Source organism: Poeciliopsis prolifica, unplaced genomic scaffold (genome assembly GCF_027474105.1).
Source record: "Poeciliopsis prolifica strain line A6 unplaced genomic scaffold, Auburn_PproV2 SCAFFOLD004, whole genome shotgun sequence".
NCBI lineage: Eukaryota > Metazoa > Chordata > Actinopteri > Cyprinodontiformes > Poeciliidae > Poeciliopsis > Poeciliopsis prolifica.
This window is the reverse complement of record NW_026562379.1, coordinates 18,964,479-18,987,169: the sequence shown is the minus strand read 5'-3', so window position 1 is coordinate 18,987,169 and position 22,691 is coordinate 18,964,479. Positions and strand designations below refer to the sequence as shown.

Here is a 22,691-nt window from a genome sequence, read left to right as displayed (position 1 = left end):
TAGGCCACACCCTACAAATATTGTGATGGATTCCTGTCGGGGAGTGGATGAAGATCCATCCTTGTGAGTTTGGAGCAGCTGCGCCCAAAAATGTGGAATTGAGAGCCAAACGTATGGCGATGGCGTTTCAGGTCACTTCGCTACGCCGCCACGCCCAGCTGCTCCATCGAATCTGGTCGGGGTTGGAATCCTCAATACACCAATATGTCTTCTGTGTCTGGGCACAGTTTCATGTTGATGAGGTCAAAGGGGTCAGATAGCGACCGTCCACAGTAAAACATTACACTTCCTGTTCTCATGGGGCGTGGCCTACGTGATGTCATCCTTCGACCATAGGGTATTGTAGGACACCCGATGATGATCAATCACAGAAACTTTGGTGCCTCTGTGAGTTTCTGTGTAGGAGATATAGCAGTTTATTTTTTTATGGCGAGTAGGTGAACTTTGACCCCTGCTAACCCCCCTTCAGCATACTCAAAAACTCACCGTTTTGATAACTTTAGATGGGACATGCCTTATGAACAGACTGACCGAGTTTGAAGCCGATCAATCAAAATCCCTAGGAGGAGTTCGATCAAATACCAAGGCTGTAAACGGCAAAAATGGGCTCAAAATTGGACCTTCAATCCAAAATGGCCGACTTCCTGTGATACTTGCACTATGACATTAATTGTAAATTTTGAGCATCTTGGGAAGCTCTACAAGTGTACCAAATTTCATGTCTCTACAATGAAGTAAGTGAATAGCAAAGGGTCCTTTGAAAATTTCTAGGTGGCGCTATTGAGCCATTTCTTATGGATTTTTGCATTGACCTTAAAATACAAAATTTTGAAACTCCCTTTACGCGTCCGCCAAGTTTGGTGAGTTTTTGAATATGATAAAGCCCTCAAAAAGCCAATTCATTTGGGTGGAAGAATAATAATAATTAAAGCTGCAAGCAGCCTCGAACGGCCCTCGCAGCCAAGCGCCGCTCCGGCCTATTGCCACCGCGGGGTACTAGCAACCGTCGCCTCACGTCAGCCACCACAGAAGCTCTCACGCAGTTTTCAGCTCCTCCGCCCGCACCGCAGAAGCTGTTGCTCAGTTTCCATCAACGCTGGCCACGTGCTAAGACAGAAGTTGTTGCGCAGTTTCCGCGCCCGTCCTCCAGGCGGTACGCACTGATGCGTTCGGAGTCGCTCCTTGACGATGCAAAAAATGTGGTGCAGATTCATTGGTTTAGCGAGGAAATATAGCTGGCGGATTAATGTAGGACGCGCAGTGGAGTCAAAATATATTTCAATGCTGTTGTTCTTTTTAGAGGTCAACAAAGGTCATACGTATCCAATTTGGCGTCAGTCGGATGATCCACGTGTCATTTACAGCCGATCGTATGCACATGGCGAAGTACTACAGTTCGTCATTTTTCATCATTTTCAGCTGTGTTTCTAAAGCACTCTATTTCATTGTTGGAATAATACTTACTCAGAGTGGCAAATTACTGAAATGGTTTGGAAGAAGTAAGAAAACGCTACATTTACTGCATGATTTAATTCCACAAAAATTATCTGAGACATTTCTATCCTTTTAGAAATTTCATGGCAACGCTCTCACAAAGTTTTCGCGCCCATCCGCCCGTGGATCTGTTTGTCATTGGCGGAGGAACACTGACACCTACTGGCGAAATACTGATATTGTTCTTCATCCTGTTTATCTGCTGTTTCATTTGTGGAGCAATACTGACCCCAAGTGGCAAATTACTGAAATGGTTTATAAACGCCAAAAATGGGATCAAAATCTGAACTTCAATCTAAAATGGCCGACTTCCTCTGGGGTTTAGACCATGGCTCCAAGAGACTTTTTTGTAAGTCCTGACATGGTACACATGTGTATAAAGTTTCGTAATTGTAGGTTAAAGCATGGCTTGGGGCTGATCATTTAAAATTTTCTAGGGGGCGCTATAGAGAAATTAGGCCACACCCTACAAATATTGTGATGGATTCCTGTCGGGGAGTGGATGAAGATCCATCCTTGTGAGTTTGGAGCAGCTGCGGCCAAAAATGTGGAATTGAGAGCCAAACGTATGGCGATGGCGTTACAGGTCACTTCGCCACGCCGCCACGCCCAGCTGCTCCATCGAAGCTGGTCGGGGTTGGAATCCTCAACACACCAACATGTCTTCTGTGTCTGGGCACAGTTTCATGTTGATGAGGTCAAAGGGGTCAGATAGCGACCGTTGACAGTAAAACATGACACTTCCTGTTCTCATGGGGCGTGGCCTAAGTGATGTCATCATTCGACCATAGGGTATTGTAGGACACCCGATGATGATCAATCACAGAAACTTTGGTGCCTCTGTGAGTTTCTGTGTAGGAGATATAGCAGTTTATTTTTTTATGGCGAGTAGGTGATCTTTGACCCCTGCCAACCCCCCTTCAGCATACTCAAAAACTCACCGTTTTGATAACTTTAGATGGGACATGCCTTATGAACAGACTGACCGAGTTTGAAGCCGATCAATCGAAATCCCTAGGAGGAGTTCGATCAAATACGAAGGCTGTAAACGGCAAAAATGGGTCAAAATCCAAATTTTAATCCAAAATGGCTGACTTCCTGTGGGGTTTAGACCATGGCTCCAAGAGACTTTTTTGTAAGTCCTGACAAGGTACACACGTGTACAAAGTTTCGTAATTGTAGGTTAAAGCATGGCTTGGGGCTGATCATTTAAAGTGTTCTAGGGGGCGCTATAGAGAAATTAGGCCACACCCTACAAATATTGTGATGGATTCCTGTCGGGGAGTGGATGAAGATCCATCCTTGTGAGTTTGGAGCAGCTGCGCCCAAAAATGTGGAATTGAGAGCCAAACGTATGGCGATGGCGTTACAGGTCACTTCGCCACGCCGCCACGCCCACCTGCTCCATCGAAGCTGGTCGGGGTTGGAATCCTCAATACACCAACATGTTTTCTGTGTCTGGGCACAGTTTCATGTTGATGAGGTCAAAGGGGTCAGATAGCGACAGTTCACAGTAAAACATTACACTTCCTGTTCTCAGGGGGCGTGGCCTAAGTGATGTCATCATTCGACCATAGGGTATTGTAGGACACCCGATGATGATCAATCACAGTAACTTTGGTGCCTCTGTGAGTTTCTGTGTAGGAGATATAGCAGTTTATTTTTTTACGGCGAGTAGGTGAACTTTGACCCCTGCTAACCCCCCTTCAGCATACTCAAAAACTCTCCGTTTTGATAACTTTAGATGGGACATGCCTTATGAACAGACTGACCGAGTTTGAAGCCGGTCAATGGAAATCCCTAGGAGGAGTTCGATCAAATACGAAGGCTGTAAACGGCAAAAATGGGGTGAAAATTTGACCTTCAATCCAAAATGGCTGACTTCCTGTGATACTTGCACTATGACATTAATTGTAAATTTTGAGCATCTTGGGGAGCTCTACAAGTGTACCAAATTTCATGTCTCTAGGATAAAGTAAGTGAATAGCAAAGGGTCCTTTGAAAATTTCTAGGTGGCGCTATTTAGCCATTTCTTATGGGATTTTTGCAATGACCTTAAAATACAAAATTTTGAAACTCCCTTTACGCGTCCGCCAAGTTTGGTGAGTTTTTGAAAATGATAAAGCCCCCAAAAAGGCCCCTCTTTAGGGGGGCAGAATAATAATAATAAGAAACAGTAGGAAAACAATAGGCCTTCGCAGCGCTTAGCTGCTCGGGCCTAATTAAAGCTGCAAGCAGCCTCGAACGGCCCTCGCAGCCAAGCGCCGCTCCGGCCTATTGTCCACCGCGGGGTACGAGCAACCGTCGCCTCACGCCAGCCACCACAGAAGCTCTCACGCAGTTTTCAGCACCTCCGGCCGCACTGCGGAAGCTGTTGCTCAGTTTCCATCAACGCTGGCCACGTGCTAAGACAGAAGTTGTTGCGCAGTTTCCGCGCCTGTCCACCAGGCGGTACGCACTGATGCGTTCGGAGTCGCTCCTTGACGATGCAAAAAATGTGGTGCAGATTCATTGGTTTAGCGAGGAAATATAGCTGGCGGATTAATGTAGGACGCGCAGTGGAGTCAAAATATATTTCAATGCTGTTGTTCTTTTTAGAGGTCAACAAAGGTCATACGTATCCAATTTGGCGTCAGTCGGATGATCCACGTGTCATTTACAGCCGATTGTATGCACATGGCGAAGTACTACAGTTCGTCATTTTTCATCATTTTCAGCTGTGTTTCTAAAGCACTCTATTTCATTGTTGGAGTAATACTTACTCAGAGTGGCGAATTACTGAAATGGTTTGGAAGAAGTAAGAAAATGCTACATTTACTGCATGATTTAATTCAACAAAAATTATCTGAGACATTTCTATCCTTTTAGAAATTTAATGGCAACGCTCTCACAAAGTTTTCACGCCCATCCGCCCGTGGATCTGTTTGTCATTGGTGGAGGAACACTGACACCTACTGGCGAAATACTGATATTGTTCTTCATCCTGTTTATCTGCTTTCATTTGTGGAGCAATACTGACCCCAAGTGGCGAATTACTGAAATGGTTTATAAACGGCAAAAATGGGATGAAAATCTGAACTTCAATCAAAATGGCCGACTTCCTCTGGAGTTTAGACCATGGCTCCAAGAGACTTTTTTGTAAGTCCTGACATGGTACACACGTGTACAAAGTTTCGTAATTGTAGGTTAAAGCATGGCTTGGGGCTGATCATTTAAAATTTTCTAGGGGGCGCTGTAGAGAAATTAGGCCACACCCTACAAATATTGTGATGGATTCCTGTCGGGGAGTGGATGAAGATCCATCCTTGTGAGTTTGGAGCAGCTGCACCCAAAATGTGGAATTGAGAGCCAAACGATGGCGATGGCGTTACAGGTCACTTCGCCACGCCGCCACGCCCAGCTGCTCCATCGAAGCTGGTCGGGTTGGAATCCTCAACACACCAACATGTCTTCTGTGTCTGGGCACAGTTTCATGTTGATGAGGTCAAAGGGGTCAGATAGCGACCATTCAGAGTAAAACATGACACTTCCTTTTCTCAGGGGGCGTGGCCTAAGTGATGTCATCATTCGACCATAGGGTATTGTAGGACACCCGATGATGATCAATCACAGAAAATTTGGTGCCTCTGTGAGTTTCTGTGTAGGAAATATAGCAGTTTATGTTTTTATGGCGTGTAGGTGAACTTTGACCCCTGCTAACCCCCCTTCAGCATTCTCAAAAACTCACCGTTTTGATAACTTTAGATGGGACATGCCTTATGAACAGACTGACCGAGTTTCAAGCCGATCAATCGAAATCCCTAGGAGGAGTTCGATCAAATACGAAGGCTGTAAATGGCAAAAATGGGGTCAAAATTTGAACTTCAATCTAAAATGGCCGACTTCCTGTGGGGTTTAGACCATGGCTCCAAGAGACTTTTTTGTAAGTCCTGACATGGTACACATGTGTACAACGTTTCGTAATTGTAGGTTAAAGCATGGCTTGGGGCTGATCATTTAAAGTTTTCTAGGGGGCGCTATAGAGAAATTAGGCCACGCCCACCAAATATTGTGATGGATTCCTGTCGGGGAGTGGATGAGGATCCATCCTTGTGAGTTTGGAGCAGTTGGGCCCGAAAATGTGGAATTGAGAGCCAAACGTATGGCGATGGCGTTAGAGGTCACTTCGCCACGCCGCCACGCCCACCTGCTCCATTGAAGCTGGTCGGGCTTGGAATCCTCAATACACCAACATGTCTTCTGTGTCTGGGCACAGTTTCATGTTGATGAGGTCAAAGGGGTCAGATAGCGACCATCCACAGTAAAACATGACACTTCCTGTTCTCATGGGGCGTGGCCTAAGTGATGTCATCATTCGACCATAGGGTATTGTAGGAGACCCGATAATGATCAATCACAGAAACTTTGGTGCCTCTGTGAGTTTCTGTGTAGGAGATATAGCAGTTTATTTTTTTATGGCGAGTAGGTGAACTTTGACCCCTGCTAACCCCCCTTCAGCATACTCAAAAACTCACCGTTTTGATAACTTTAGATGGGACATGCCTTATGAACAGACTGACCGAGTTTGAAGCCGATCAATCGAAATCCCTAGGAGGAGTTCGATCAAATACGAAGGCTGTAAACGGCAAAAATGGCCCCAAAATTGGACCTTCAATCCAAAATGGCTGACTTCCTGTGATACTTGCACTATGACATTAATTGTAAATTTTGAGCATCTTGGGGAGCTCTACAAGTGTACCAAATTTCATGTCTCTAGGATAAAGTAAGTGAATAGCAAAGGGTCCTTTGAAAATTTGTAGGTGGCGCTATTGAGCCATTTTTTATGGGATTTTTGCAATGACCTTAAAATACAAAATTTTGAAACTCCCTTTACGCGTCCGCCAAGTTTGGTGAGTTTTTGAAAATGATAAAGCCCCCAAAAAGGCCCCTCTTTAGGGGGGCAGAATAATAATAATAATAATAATAAGAAACAGTACAGAAACAATAGGCCTTCGCAGCGCTAATAATAAGAAACAGTACAGAAACAATAGGCCTTCGCAGCGCTTAGCTGCTCGGGCCTAATAAGTATTTAAAACTATAACAGAAAAAAGAGGAAGCACTTTGGCCTCATATATCTGGAAGCATGCTGCCATCTGCTGGTGGTTCACCGGGACTGCAGGTCAGTTTGTGAGTTCTTATCTCAACCCTGCAGTTTGCAGCATTCAGGATACTCAAAATGCAACTGAGTCTAGCTAAAACTTTGTTTTAGGCATCTAAAATGTAATTAAAGACGGTCAGATAAAAACCATTTTATGTTAAAACAGCCTGCCATATGCAGTTGCAGCTGTTCCCAAAACACAGTAAAGTCATCATTATCTTAATATGGCAGAATATAATATTAATAATGCCCTGAGCTTCAGAAATCTGAGCTAATTATGCAGGAAGATACAAAAACACAATATCTTACCAAAGATTGTTTTCTAGATTTCAGTTTTATATCCTAGTGCATTTGCAATGAGACAAACCCAACTTTCAAGTAAGATATATGAGCTTGTTTCAAGTAAATAATTCCTTGATATTGATGAAAAAGTTGTAGTTCCACTTGCAGATTATTTTACTTGTAGTAAGACATTTTTCTCACATTGAAAGTGAAATAATCTATAAATAGAAAAACTGATTTCTTCACAAATATTTATGAATTGTTGGGTTGCTAAAGGCTACTTAAAATTTCGTTTTATTTCAAATAACTGGTAGTATATTGCATTTTTCAGTGCTGATATTCCCTCCAGCAACGCCACAAAGAGCTGATTCCAGTGTTTCTGTTTGCATCTAAATGATTTAGTGCGATTATGTGAAAACGTGGAGTGAACATCTGCACAGCTGCTGCTGAATGTTTGATGCCGAATCTTTAATTCAACAGATTCATGCTCTGTAAAATTCATGATCCTGAGAACCGGAGAGTTTCTGAACCTCCACACTCACAGGATGCCATCAGCAACCCGGTCACTTCCCAGAACCCGAACCCCTACCTTTGGTTTAACCTGACATATCCTGACGTCACAGAGTGTCTTTTAACGCAATGTGACTCAGTTTGAAGCCAGCCTCAATATAAACCGTGCTGTAAGCTGGGTTTAAGCTGCAGAAACATGAGATCCTTATGGATCAGATGAAACGCACAGCTGCTCTAACAGGAATACATAAAGCTGGAAATGCAACTGAGACGCTCCGGTCATGTTTTAAAACTTTAAAAAGGTGAGCCAAGCCTAAGAAATATCTCCAACAGACATGAGCAAACATGCCTAAGTTAAAGTTTTATGATTTTTAATGTTGTCACAAATATCACGTACATGGTGAATAAAACAAAGTTAACCTCCTTTAAAATGTGTCTTAAAGAATTAAACACTGGCCAAGCTAAATTCGGATTAGATAAAATAGCTCACTTAATATAAACCAAGAGAAGAAAAGATAAACATTAGCTTAGTTACATTAGATTACTAAATTTATTCTTAGTAATCTAAGTAGTAACTTAGATTACTTTAATTATAAATTAAAGTAATATAAGTTATAATTAGCAATGCTAATCAAAGCTAATTTGGTATAAACTTAGCTAACAGTGATCACTTTTAAAAATGTAAAATCAGAAATTTATGAAACAGTCCAACACATTTAGTAGACTGTTTAAGCTATGCTAAGATAAGAAGCAAAGATAAGTGAAAATGAGCTAACATGAGATGCTAATTATGATTAGCCAAACTTAACAAAATTTTAAGCGGATATAAGCTAAGGTAACTGTAAAGTTTTCTGAGAACTAATATTTGATCTAACAGATATTCTCTCTTTTAAATAAATGACTAAATAAAAAGCGAGATTGAATTTTCCCCATGAGTTAAAATGGATCAAACTCAAGGTTAGCTCATCCCTTTGTAGCTAACGGTTATCTGGGAATCACCTTGTTGGAGCTAGCATCATTCCAGCTATTTTTTCATGAATTAAAATAAAGAAAATAAAACTAGTTGTGTTTTGTGACAGGCTAACAGCAACAAAAGCTAATGATTCCAATTTAAAATGTTTTTTGCTGAGGTGTTACTGTTCTGAAGTTAAAAATGTTTGTTTTAGGTAGAATTAAATGGCTAAGATAAAATAAAAACATTCCTGACAACAATGAGATAGAAGGAGTGAAACTGAAAGAAAAGCAGCAAAAGTCCAAAAAAAAATTCCGAAGACTAGTTGATGAAGGTCACTTTGAAAGGTCGGAGTTCATCTGCCTGATGCACATTTGATTGTCCGCTGTGTTTATTTGTGGTGCAAGCAATGCGTGATTAATCAGGGGAGATAAAGGAGCTAAAGCTGGAAGTGAAAATCACAGGCTGCAGATTAGCGTCTGCTTTTAGTTTCCAGTGGAAACCTGGACTCCGACGATTCCAGTTTAATAATAACGCAGGAAAGTTTCCTGAGTCGCGAGTTTCCACTCAGTCTCACTGGAAGTCTGTTTATATGTAAAGAGATATGTGTGACATGAGAGGAGTGAGACCCTGAGAGTAAATCGGACGCAGATATTTATAATCCAGAAGCTTCCGACGGGAGGCAAAGAGGAAGAGGAGGAGGAAGAGGAGCTGTTATTGCTTGTTATTAAAAATGTTTATTGTCTATTTCTGTATTAGTTTTGTTGTTTCCTTCAATATTTTGTGTTTTTGATGGAAAATGGCATAATAATAATAATAATAATAATAATAACCCAAGAAGCCACCTGTTAGATCTTTAACCATGCACTCTGAACCCTAATCATCACCCCAACCGAAAACAGCATTTCACCTCATGGGGACCAAGAAAGCAGTGGTCCCCACAACGCCGTTTGGTCCCCACAACGCCGTTTGGTCCCCACAACGCCGTTTGGTCCCCACAACGCCGTTTGGTCCCCACAACGCCCTTTGGTCCCCACAACGCCCTTTGAAGACATACATAGGTCCTACAAGAATATAAAAACCTGGTTCACACACACACTTACACGCACACACACACACACACTGCTGCTGATTTGAATGCTTTTTTCTTTTGCATCGGGTTGTTTTGCATCAGAGCTGCAGTAGCGATGCAGCCAGGTGCTCAAAGCCTCAAACGGCTCCCGACATCTGGATCAACTTCGGCTGTTCTGCCTTTGTTTACACTGAGCGCATTGATCCAGATGGTTCTGGAAGCTCTCTGTCTGTACCAGACCTGGTTCTGGTTCATCCCAGCTGTGGAGCGTTTATTTCGGGTCTGAGGCGAACCGACCTGTCTCTGACGGACTCACCCTGCTGATTGCTCTCCTTGTGCATATGACCCTTCTCTTCATCCTCCTCTTCCTCTTTACTCTTCCTCAGCAGCAGGCGTCGGAACAGGCTGCAGTACCGGGTCATGGTGCGCCGACCCGACCCGTCTGGTCCGTTCAGGTCGGACACCTCTCAGTAAACAGAGTGAAGCTTACACATGGGACTGTGAAGCCCACAAACTGGGCCGGACCGAATCCCAGGAAGAGGCTCAGGTTACCGCGGCTCGGGTTACGGCGTGTAAAAACACCAAACACCTCTCTGGTTCTAATCAGGCTACTAAATCTGACCTTCTAAAATTAATGCTGGACACAGAAAAGGTAGCAACAAGAAACAGGCCACCAGCAGGGGGCGGCCGAGAGCAACGGGCCACCAGCAGGGGGCGGCCGAGAGCAACGGGCCACCAGCAGGGGGCGGCCGAGAGCAACGGGCCACCAGCAGGGGGCGGTCGAGAGCAACGGGCCACCAGCAGGGGGCGGCCGAGAGCAACGGGTCACCAGGTTAGTAACAACCTGGTCAGTAACTTGCGCAGTAGCAGTTTCAGGTTTCTTCAAAATGCTTAAAAACGTGGAGAGAAAACTGGATTAAAAGGAAAAGATCACGCCACCAGTTTGGCAGGATTTCAGATATTTTAAACAACAAACTAATCAATAATTACTGATACCAACTGACATGAAACGCTTATATCAAGGTAAGTTATTCAGCCATGTTGTCCGACGCTAACACCACATGATCAACCCATTCCTGAAACACAAAAGATAGAAATAAACATCAGCAATATTGTCAATATTTCTCAAACATCGTCCAATACGATGCTCCTCCCGATATATTGCATCCCCAGAAGAAACGCTGCTCAGCGCCTTGAGACGTGTTTGATTCTGAAAACTGTTTAAATAATTTCACAGGTTTTATTTTAGAGCTTCTCAACCTTCAGGAAACTGAAATTTAATTCTTTGGGTTTTTTTGTATCTTTTTAATATTGTAAAATAAATGAAAACTGTGCAGTATGTGCCACTTTTATGTGATTGAACATCGATTGGTAAAATAGATTTTGGCTGCCATAAACTAATATATACTACCTTTATGATGGTATTGTAGTTTCGTTGTTTTGTATTTATTGTTTGCATTGATTGTATTGTTTGTATTTATTGACAGAATTTGTGAAGGTCAGTCATTTAAATAATTTTCTATCACCTTTGCTTGCTTTTAATGTTGCAGGGTCAACAAATGAAAAATAGCATTTTGACTAATTCTGGATTTTTTACAGAAATGTTTATTAATGTGCGGTTGAATTAAATAGTTGTTTTATTCTGAATTTATTCTGAATAATTTAAAAAACAGGGCATAACAAAGGAGGGGTGTTTAATATACAAACATTTTATATTTATTAAATATTTCAACTTAGACAATATTCAGATAGATTTTATGTAACTTACGTATAATAGGCTGGAACAACAATCAAAGACTAATTTAGTAACTAATTAATTGTTAACTCGAATATAAAGACTACAATAAAGACCATTTGCTAAAAAACAGTAGTAAAAAAAATAAAAACTGAACAATAAACATTTTGGATTTAAGATAAAACCTTTTGTCTGTAAATATGTTGCTTCTGTTGCATTTTAAACAAAAATTGATGATTTTCTTGAAAAGGAACTGAATTATTTGTTTATTTGCATTATTAATGTATTTCAAGTATTGCTGAAAAAGATTTAAGTTGTTGAATAAAAGCTCTACAGAATGTGTCAGAATAATCAAATATTAAAATAACTGTTGAAGCCCTGAACTAATAATACAGAGCTAATATTTGTTTGATTCCTTATTTCTGAATAATGTGACTAATGAGACCTAATGCAGGAGGATTGTATTCATGTATTAAATAATTTATGGAATAGATTTTGACACTTTATGCCTGTGTGAGGTTCATCCAGATGTGCAGCGCCTCTGCAAACCTGTGGATTATTTATTGAACTCTGACCCAATAACGAGGTTCTGGATGAAACCAGAGACGGCTCGGCTCACATGAAAAACATTTTCCATCCGGCTCTTTGTCGTCCTCCTCCTCCTCAGCTGCAGGTGAGCAGCAGCTGCTCAAACACTCTGCTGTCTTTGTTCTGCTGTTTGTGTCTCTGCAGCCTCATGTTGCTGCTGCAGTGAGTTCCCGGTGCGGCCAGCAGGGGGCGTACGGTGACGGCATCAGGGCGTGACAGGGAGGAAGAGGAGCAGCAGTGAAGGACACTGCTGCATCCAGAGGAGGCACGACGGGGAAGCTTCTGCTTCTGCTGGTTCTGATCAACACTTCTCCAGATTTTCTCTGGACTTCTTCACTCCAAAACCAGAAATAAACAGAAAGTTTATTTTAAAAATGAGCACAATTATAAATATTTATGCAATTAAATGCAGGAAAACTCAATCTGCTGAAAGAAGTGAAGCTGAATGTATTTCTATCTTTTGTCTCTTCCACCAATCAGAGGAGGCGCCGGTCCACAGGGAAACGGTCGCCATAGCAACGCCCTCCAGCTCCTCCTGGAGGCCCGTTGAGCTCCTTCAGTCTCCCCACCGTTAAATGTTCCCAAACAGTTAAATGTGTCGCTCCTGCAAGCGAGAGAACAAATCAGCATCCTTGTTTCAGCCAGCTGACTGGCAGTGTGCAGCATCCAGCTTTCAATCAGCTGGAGAAAATTCTGGTAACTAGAACACTGAACCATAAGAAGGGCGCGATGGGTCGTTGGCACATTCTGCTAATCGTGAAGCTAGTTTAGCTTTAGCTTTAGCTTGCTAGCTAAAGTTTCCAGATAAATTCCTGTTGCAAACATTCAGTTGAATAAAGTTTAACTTCTGGGTCGAAGTTTTGGTTACTGACTGTTCATAGAATTCTTCATAGCTACATGTCTACATTCATGCTCTTATTTTGAAAAACCAGTGGTTCCATTTCCTCTCCTGACAGAAGAAATCAGAAGAAAATGTAACGTTTGTTCTGTACCCAGAATGCATTGCTGCAGTTCTACAAGAAGCTGATGTCCAACGTGTTTTATGACGGGACAGTTAGCTAAAATCAGCAGCAATAAAACAGAAACCATGAGTCAAAGATCAGATCTAAAAATGGTTGTAATTTATATTTTTAATTTCATGATGTTGAGGGTCATGAACTCTGTTGTAACACATGTGTTTTTGAAACATGGCTGAATTTAGCTCTTTAAAATGAGTTTCTGGTAACTACTTTGATGGTAGTGCTTTAGCATTAGCTTCTGCTAATATCATGTTGCTTTTAACATTAGGTTCTGCTGAGTAGCATGTTGATTTAGCGTTCTAGTGTTAGCATAGTCAATGTTTATGATTAGTGCTTTAGGGTTGGTGCAGCTAGTTTTTTAGCTGGCGTGTGAAACTCCCAACCAGGGAACCAGGAAGTTCAGGCAACAGCATGAAAAGCAGACGGGGAACAGAGGCTGTGTTTCCAGGTGCTACAGCAACGGTGAGAAGGCGGTCAGAGGATTTAAATTACGTTCATTTTTTTAGCAGGAAGTCAGTTCCTGCTGACAGGAAATGGAGCAATCTGGATCAGGATCAACCTGATAAGCCTTCAGCTGGACTTTTAGAGTGGAGACGGATGGACAGTCAGTCAGTGATTCAGTCAGTCAGTGATTCAGTGATTCAGTCAGTGATTCAGTCAGTGATTCAGTCAGTCAGTCAGTGATTCAGTCAGTCAGTGATTCAGTCAGTCAGTGATTCAGTCAGTCAGTGATTCAGTGATTCAGTCAGTGATTCAGTCAGTCAGTGATTCAGTCAGTCAGTGATTCAGTCAGTCAATGATTCAGTGATTCAGTCAGTGATTCAGTCAGTGATTCAGTCAGTCAGTCAGTGATTCAGTCAGTCAGTCAGTCAGTGATTCAGTCAGTCAGTCAGTGATTCAGTGATTCAGTCAGTAAGTCAGTGATTCAGTCAGTCAGTCAGTGATTCAGTCAGTCAGTCAGTGATTCAGTCAGTCAGTGATTCAGTCAGTCAGTGATACAGTGATTCAGTCAGTCAGTGATTCAGTGATTCAGTCAGTCAGTGATTCAGTGATTCAGTCAGTCAGTGATTCAGTGATTCAGTCAGTCAGTGATTCAGTCAGTCAGTGATTCAGTGATTCAGTCAGTCAGTGATTCAGTCAGTCAGTGATTCAGTGATTCAGTCAGTGATTCAGTGATTCAGTGATTCAGTCAGTCAGTGATTCAGTCAGTCAGTGATTCAGTGATTCAGTCAGTGATTCAGTCAGTCAGTGATTCAGTGATTCAGTCAGTCAGTCAGTGATTCAGTCAGTCAGTGATTCAGTCAGTCAGTGATTCAGTGATTCAGTCAGTGATTCAGTGATTCAGTCAGTCAGTGATTCAGTGATTCAGTCAGTCAGTGATTCAGTGATTCAGTGATTCAGTCAGTCAGTCAGTGATTCAGTGATTCAGTCAGTCAGTCAGTGATTCAGTGATTCAGTGATTCAGTCAGTCAGTGATTCAGTGATTCAGTCAGTCAGTGATTCAGTGATTCAGTCAGTCAGTGATTCAGTCAGTCAGTGATTCAGTCAGTCAGTGATTCAGTCAGTCAGTGATTCAGTGATTCAGTCAGTCAGTGATTCAGTCAGTCAGTGATTCAGTGATTCAGTCAGTCAGTGATTCAGTGATTCAGTCAGTCAGTCAGTGATTCAGTCAGTCAGTCAGTGATTCAGTGATTCAGTCAGTCAGTGATTCAGTGATTCAGTCAGTCAGTGATTCAGTGATTCAGTCAGTCAGTGATTCAGTGATTCAGTCAGTCAGTGATTCAGTGATTCAGTCAGTCAGTGATTCAGTGATTCAGTCAGTCAGTGATTCAGTGATTCAGTGATTCAGTCAGTCAGTGATTCAGTGATTCAGTCAGTGATTCAGTCAGTCAGTCAGTGATTCAGTCAGTCAGTCAGTGATTCAGTGATTCAGTCAGTGATTCAGTCAGTCAGTGATTCAGTGATTCAGTGATTCAGTCAGTCAGTGATTCAGTGATTCAGTCAGTCAGTGATTCAGTGATTCAGTCAGTCAGTGATTCAGTGATTCAGTCAGTGATTCAGTCAGTCAGTCAGTGATTCAGTCAGTCAGTGATTCAGTGATTCAGTCAGTCAGTGATTCAGTGATTCAGTCAGTCAGTGATTCAGTCAGTCAGTGATTCAGTGATTCAGTCAGTCAGTGATTCAGTGATTCAGTCAGTCAGTGATTCAGTCAGTCAGTGATTCAGTGATTCAGTCAGTCAGTGATTCAGTCAGTCAGTGATTCAGTGATTCAGTCAGTGATTCAGTGATTCAGTCAGTGATTCAGTGATTCAGTCAGTCAGTCAGTGATTCAGTCAGTCAGTGATTCAGTCAGTCAGTGATTCAGTGATTCAGTCAGTCAGTGATTCAGTCAGTCAGTGATTCAGTCAGTCAGTGATTCAGTGATTCAGTCAGTCAGTGATTCAGTCAGTCAGTGATTCAGTCAGTCAGTGATTCAGTGATTCAGTCAGTCAGTGATTCAGTGATTCAGTCAGTCAGTGATTCAGTGATTCAGTCAGTCAGTGATTCAGTGATTCAGTGATTCAGTCAGTCAGTGATTCAGTGATTCAGTCAGTGATTCAGTCAGTCAGTCAGTGATTCAGTCAGTCAGTCAGTGATTCAGTGATTCAGTCAGTGATTCAGTGATTCAGTCAGTCAGTGATTCAGTGATTCAGTCAGTGATTCAGTCAGTCAGTGATTCAGTGATTCAGTCAGTGATTCAGTGATTCAGTCAGTCAGTGATTCAGTGATTCAGTCAGTCAGTGATTCAGTCAGTCAGTGATTCAGTCAGTCAGTCAGTCAGTGATTCAGTGATTCAGTCGGTCGGTTTGGTTCTGCTGCAGCGTTCCAGTAACCAGTGGGTCGCCCTGATCATGAATTATGGAGAATCTCTTGTGACTCCGTCTCTCGTCTCGTTAAGGTTTGTGTCGCTCTCTCTGCCTCTGACACACACTGTCTCCATGGCGACGCTCTTAAAGGGCCACGCCAGCCTACGAGGCCCCATCAGTCTGTAGCTGATCCAGATCCGTCTGCAGGCATCGAAATGCTGTGACATGATTGGCTGATTCACCGGTTATCTATAAGTTTTTATGAGTTTTTAGGAACTGAAGGAAAGTTCTCAGTTCAACGAGTCGCCCTGAAGGAGAGCTTCAATTTCATCACTTCCATACCGCTGACATCATCACTTCCATACCGCTGACATCATCACTTCCATACCGCTGACATCATCACTTCCATACCGCTGACATCATCACTTCCATACCGCTGACATCATCACTTCCATACCGCTGACATCATCACTTCCATACTGATGACATCATCACTTCCATACCGCTGACATCATCACTTCCATACCGCTGACATCATCACTTCCATACCGCTGACATCATCACTTCCATACCAATGACATCATCACTTCCATACCGCTGACATCATCACTTCCATACCGCTGACATCATCACTTCCATACCGCTGACATCATCACTTCCATACCGCTGACATCATCACTTCCATACCAATGACATCATCACTTCCATACCGCTGACATCATCACTTCCATACCGCTGACATCATCACTTCCATACCGATGACATCATCACTTCCATACCGCTGACATCATCACTTCCATACCGCTGACATCATCACTTCCATACCGATGACATCATCACTTCCATATCGCAGCTGGACTTGACACAACTCATCACGCTGTTTTATCAATGCTCATGAATAATAATAATAAACCAAGAAAACATGAATATCTCAAACTAGATGTTCAACATGACTAAATATTCCAACTTTTTGAATCCTTTATCATTTAAAATATAGATGCTTATGATGTGAAAAATATAAAATAATTTACTATGATTTTATGGCAGAAATGAGCAGCGGGAAGGAAAGAAAGAAGGAAGGAAAGAAGAAAGGAAGGAAGGAAAGAAAGAAGGAAGGAAGGAAGAAAGGAAGGAAGGAAAGAAAGAAGGAAAGAAAGAAGGAAGGAAGAAAGGAAGGAAAGAAGGAAGGAAGGATGGAAAGAAAGAAGGAAAGAAAGAAGGAAGGAAGAAAGGAAGGAAAGAAGGAAGGAAGGATGGAAGGAAAGAAGGAAGGAAGGATGGAAAGAAAGAAGGAAGGAAGGAAAGAAGGAAGGAAGGATGGAAAGAAAGAAGGAAGGAAGAAAGGAAGGAAGGAAGGAAAGAAGGAAGAAAGGAAGGAACGAAAGAAAGAAGGAAGGAAGGAAGGAAGAAAGGAAAGAAGGAAAGAAGGAAGAAAGAAAGGAAGGAAGGAATTTCCCTATTATCATTTAAATCCTGGTTAGCGTTAATAAACTATAGTCCAAGTATCCTCTCCAGTAGATGAGGATGTTTGTCAGAAGAACAAATGAAAACTCAGCAGCTAATTTAGCGTTTCTAGAGTCCGTCAGCAGTTTGTGTTGATGAGTTTATCTGCAGCGGCGGATTCGCTCCAGAGGCGCCGTTCTGTTGGCTTCCTGGCCTCATAAAGTCTGTCTCTGGGACGAAGCGTCGGCTCGGCCCGGTTCTGGGGAAACGGGTCCCGGTTGTTTCTGGGCCGTTTCGGACTGACTGCTGCTGCTGAAACGTTATTTAGTCACTTTGTGCTTCACTGAGATGGATGTTTACATCAATATGACGAAGTAAGTGATCCAAAGTGATCTGCTGAGTCAGGCCCTTTGTCTCCACCCAGAAGACAAGCAGCAATATGGATGGATGTTCCTCTCACTAATGGACTCTGACTCTATTAGGACACTTTGAATATTCCCTCTCTCGAGCATTAGGAGCCATTAGCAAACATTAGCCTCTCTATGTGAATCTGAACACTTTATTTACTCCGCTGCGGTTCGTTGGTCTGAAGGTTTTCTGTTGCTTTGAAATGTGAAAATGTAAGTTAGCTTCACAAGCTAACTTTGATGTTCTCAGAGGGTTTTCAGTCAGCAAAATCATCAGAACAAATTTCAAACAATTTAACATTCAGTACAAACCTAATATTTCAGTTTTGTACTGAAAAAAATGTTCAAAGTTTTGGGCCTCTGGTAAGGCACAGACCCAAGAGTGGAAGGGAAAATGTGCAATTTCAGAAGTTCTTGTTAAATTTAAAAAACAAGACTTTATCCTTTAACATTCAGAGACAAACTTCTCCTTTATCCCTGTGATGTAACCACTCTGATGATGTGAATCTATAAATACTTTTTCTGTGCTGCCGTGAAGCACCTGCTCCTCTGAACAAACATCTGTGGGATAAAAGGCGCCGTCAGCTCTTCACTGTCGCTGAAGCTCTGAGGTTTGAATCGATGGTAAACAGATAAACTCCTCCATCAGTCGGCTCTGAGTTGGTTTCCTCTAACAGCTTAACTCCATAATGAGGAGAGTGATGGAGGCAGCAGGGAGGGAGGCTGGACCTGCTGAGCTCAGCGCCTCCTGCTCTGCGTCTCCCTCACGCTGGAGGAGGGGAGGAGACGCAGCGAAGACTCAGCAGAACTTCAGGTCACAACGAAGGAAAATGTTCATCTGTTCATTCTAAAGCCGCTGCGATTCTGGACCCCTGATCCATCCTGACAAGAACAGAATATTTATAGAACACGAACATCTGGAAACCGTTCTGATGAAATCTACCAGAATTTTCTAATTGTAGACATTTTTCTTTTTCCTCAAAACACAAAAACTCAGTGATGCCTGCAGAACCAACTGAAAGAACCAAACAACCAAAACAACCAAAACAACCAAAACAACCAACTGAAAGGGGCGGGGTGGGGTGGGGCGGGGCGGGGCGGGGAGGGGAGGGGCGGGGCAGGGCGGCGGTGGAGCAGGAGCCAATAGGAAACCTGCTTCTGCCCGCGTCATTAGCATATGAATGAATAACAGAACCACCTTTACTTTGGCTTCAGAAACAAAAACATGCCACACTTTTCAGTTTCTCCTTCCACTTCACAGTGAAGGCGCACTGTAAAAAATATTTGTATATCTGACAGCAATAAACCATAAAAATCCATAAAGCAAGATGAAAGCAGAAATTTACACATTTCACATTTTTACATTAATTTTATGGCTTGTTTCCATGGTAACTGTGGAAAAAATAATAATTTTGTCCATTTAGTTAAAACATTTAGTTTTACAGTGAAACATTTCAACCGTAAAATGAACGACGTGAAAACCGTGAAAAAAACTGAATTTTTTACAGCTGATGGTTCTGATGCCTGTTCTCTGTGACACAGAGTCCGGTTCTGATCCGGTCTGTGGTTCTGATCCGGTCTGTGGTTCTGATCCAGTCTGAGGTTCTGATCCGGTCTGTGGTTCTGATCCGGTCTGTGGTTCTGATCCAGTCTGAGGTTCTGATCCGGTCTGTGGTTCTGATCCAGTCTGAGGTTCTGGTCCAGTCTGTGGTTCTGATCCAGTCTGAGGTTCTGGCTGTGTTCGGCCCGTCAGCCTCAGGTGTTTGTGTCTCAGGTTTCTGCTGGATCACAGAATTCTCAGGTTTCGGGCCTGAATGTGAGGATTATCCAGCAGGTGGGAATAATCCTCAGACATTCAGCATTTCTCTGATTAACACAAACAAACCTGCAACGTTCTGGTTCTGGTTCTGGTTCTGGCCAGCTGACAGCTGCAGATTCACTGAACACACTCCGAGCAGCAGCGAGCTGACTCACGGCAGCTTTAAATCTCCTCTCCTCTGCAGTCCGGACGGCCGAGCCGGGTCCAATCAGGGCCCGGCTGCACCCAGAATAAACTCCCTGCTTCCATCAAACTGACTAAAATGATCTGGAACCAGGATAAAAATAACATCTGTGACGGTAAAAAACCTGCTGGGCGTCTGGAAACGGAGAATATCTGAGTTCTGCTGCTGCTCAACGTTTCTGGATGGAAAAGGATAAAAATGTGTTTCAGCCTGAATGTCTGCAGACGTCAGAGCTGATTCCAGCTTTTCACGGCTCTGAGGTCTGTAGACGGTTTCATGGAGTCGTCCTCATCCAGAAAACTGGACCGATTTACTGCCACTGAAGAAACCTAATTATGTCACCGTTGAAACCTTTAAAGCTGACAGACAGGAAACAGAAATGAGCTTCGTTAAATAAAGATTCACTGGTCTTTATGTCACTGTTTTCAAATCAGAATGAGTCACAGACAAGAAGAGCTAACGAGCTAGCTGCGCTAACCCTGACGCGCTAGTCATGAACATTAGAAGATGTGAAGTATAACGTTAACCTGGAAGGTTGCAGTCTTTCAACTGCAGCTTTAATTTAAACTGAAGTTAGCGCATTAGCATTAGCTTCTGTTAGATATCGTGTCAGTGAAGCATTTTAACATTAGCTTCTGCTAATGACAACGTTGGTTTAGCGCCTAAGCTTTAGCAGATGTGCAACATCCTTAGATCTTCTATTTATGTGAAAATTTTGTTCTTTACCATCTTTGTTTTATTTTGTTTTTGTTTGAAATAAAATTATTGGGGGGAAAAAGGAGAAAGAATTAGAGCATGAATATGAACTATAGTCCATAACCAAAACTTCAACATAAATGTTGAAGTTTATTCAACTCAAAGTTTGTAAAACAGTCGGGTAAACAAGATCTGAAATCTGGAAAAGTTCATTTAGAGGAAGAGAAACGTGCTTTTCAAAGTTAGCAAAGCACCAAAGGAAAGATGAGCTTCTCTGTTAGCATAATATTAGCATGTTAGTGAAAGTGTGACTCTTCTGGAAAGATCTGATCTTTTACAGTAGAATCTAAATCTGATTCAGTGAGAATCGGTTTTCAGATGAAATATTATAAAAATGACTGTAAGTTTGACTTAATTAGAAACTTTTCCCTTTATTTTGACATTGGAGACACGTTAGCTTGACTGCACTGATTTCATCCCAGCATTAAACTGTGCAGGCTCTTCGTCTGTCTGAGAACTCAGCGATATTTAACGTCTCAGTCAAGATGGCTGCCAAACCGCCGCCTCTTTCAGACACAGTCAGTTTCCTCTGGAGCGCCTCAGGGCTGCCTGCTCAGCCCCTGTCACATCTGCAGAAGAACCAGCTGGATGATATCAAAAGTTTGACTCGCTTGATTCCAATTCTGAACCAAAAACACAGACTGGACGTCACGACCGCGTCCATGTTTCCAGTTTGGCTCGTCCGCTTCCGGTCCCAGCGGGATCGTCTCCGACCATCTGTCGGCCCGGCGGTCGGTCCGTCTGTCATCTGCTGCTACGCGCTCATCTCCTCCTCTCACCAATCCGTCACCAATCCGTCCCCTGGAGGACGGATTTCTGGGAACCAAAGCTAAAGAACCGTTTGGATGCTGTTGGAAAATCAGCTGAAACCTCCAACAGTTATTTAAATAAAACCTGTTCTCAGGTGGAAAAAGCAAACAGCTTGAAATCTGTTTGAGAGACGAGGGACTGCAGGCAGGAAGCCATGATCGACCAATCAACAGGCTCCACTTCAACCCAAAGAAAGTTAGCTTGAAGGAAAAGCTTTTCTAGAAACAAATCATTTAATTGAGAAAGAATAATGGCCATTCAGCTGCAGTTTATGACTATTATTATTCATTGCTATAAATAATAACCAACCAGGACCAACCAGAAACCAGGAGATTTGGTGGAAAAATCCTGCAGGACGTCTGTCTGTCTGTCTGTCTGTCTCCCCTTAATCAGGTTTCTAAGGTTTAAACCAAAACAAAACGACGGCTCCTCTTCTCTGGCGCAGATTTTAATCTGAGTTTATCTCATCACACGAGATTTACACCAGATGAGGCCAGAAGCCAGTCTGCTGTCTCATTGGCCCACCTGTCTGCACCCAGTCCACCCAGTCCTCCCAGTCCTCCCAGTCCACCCAGTCCTCCCAGTCCACCCAGTCCTCCCAGTCCTCCCAGTCCACCCAGTCCTCCCAGTCCTCCCAGTCCACCCAGTCCACCCAGTCCTCCTGCAGGTTCTGCTGCATCAGTTTCTGGGTTGAAAACAAACAGTCTGCACCCGTCTCATAGTAACCACACCTAACAGCCCCAGCAGCTGCAATCAGGATGGAGCAGCAGGATACTGCAGCACCATCCATCCATCCATCCATCCATCCATCCATCCATCCATCCATCCATCCATCCATCCATCCATCCATCCATCCATCCATCCATCCATCCATCCATCCTACCTGCCGCCTTCTCCTTCTCTTTCTCCATCTCTTCCTCCGGCCTGCTGCTGCTTCCTTCCCGGTCAGCTGATCCCAACAACAGGCGTCGGTTCCCGGTGAACGAGTCCGCTGCGGAGGAGGAAGAGGAGGATGAGGAGGAGGAACAAGGCGCGGTGTTTTTCCTCCTCCTTCTTCTTCTTCTCCTGTCCTTTTTCCGTCTCCCAGTCCTCCTGCCTGCGGACGTTCGGGCTCGTGCGTTTACCTGGAGCAGTCGCGCGCAGCTCCGCTCTCTCTCTCTCTCTCTCTCTCTTTCTCTCTCTCTCTCTTTCTCTCTCTCTCTCTTTCTCTCTCTCTCTTTTTCTCTCTCTCTCTCTCTCTCTCTCTTTTTCTCTCTCTCTCTCTCTCTCTTTCTCTCTCTCTCTCTTTTTCTCTCTCTCTCTCTCTCTCTCTCTCTCTCTTTTTCTCTCTCTCTCTCTCTCTCTCTCTCTCTCTCTTTTTCTCTCTCTCTCTCTCTCTCTGCACGCGCCGTTCTGCTGCAGCCCGAGACAGGAGTGACGTCACCACCGGAAGAGTTTTTAGGGTGACTAAATCATGATAGGCTTGGGGTTAGAGATCAGTACCCGTCCCAGACTCTGCTGCACATGCGCAGACGTTTTCACAAAAGCAGTTTCTGAAATGCTCTAAAGTTTCCAGCAGGGCCGCATGGGGCCGCCTGGGGCCCTGGGCAGGGTTTAGGGCCCCTCTGCCTGCTGAAGCGACAGTTTACTCATTAACA

General features: G+C 43.2%; 1 protein-coding gene across 2 annotated transcripts in view; it reads right to left on the bottom strand.

Annotated features, from left to right (window-relative positions):
• LOC129358991 (fibroblast growth factor 12-like) overlaps nucleotides 1-22,250 on the bottom strand; it is a 41,794-nt gene extending 19,544 nt beyond the window's left edge. The window contains exon 1 of one of the 2 annotated variants that reach the window (XM_055028301.1): nucleotides 21,938-22,250. In XM_055028301.1, coding sequence (XP_054884276.1) covers nucleotides 21,938-21,965 — 28 coding nt within the window. In that variant the 5' untranslated portion in view covers nucleotides 21,966-22,250. Of the gene's footprint in view, nucleotides 1-9,763; nucleotides 10,023-21,937 lie in introns of those variants that run through there. The other variant, XM_055028300.1, reaches the window with a different exon arrangement.
• Between the last annotated feature and the right edge of the window lie 441 nt (nucleotides 22,251-22,691).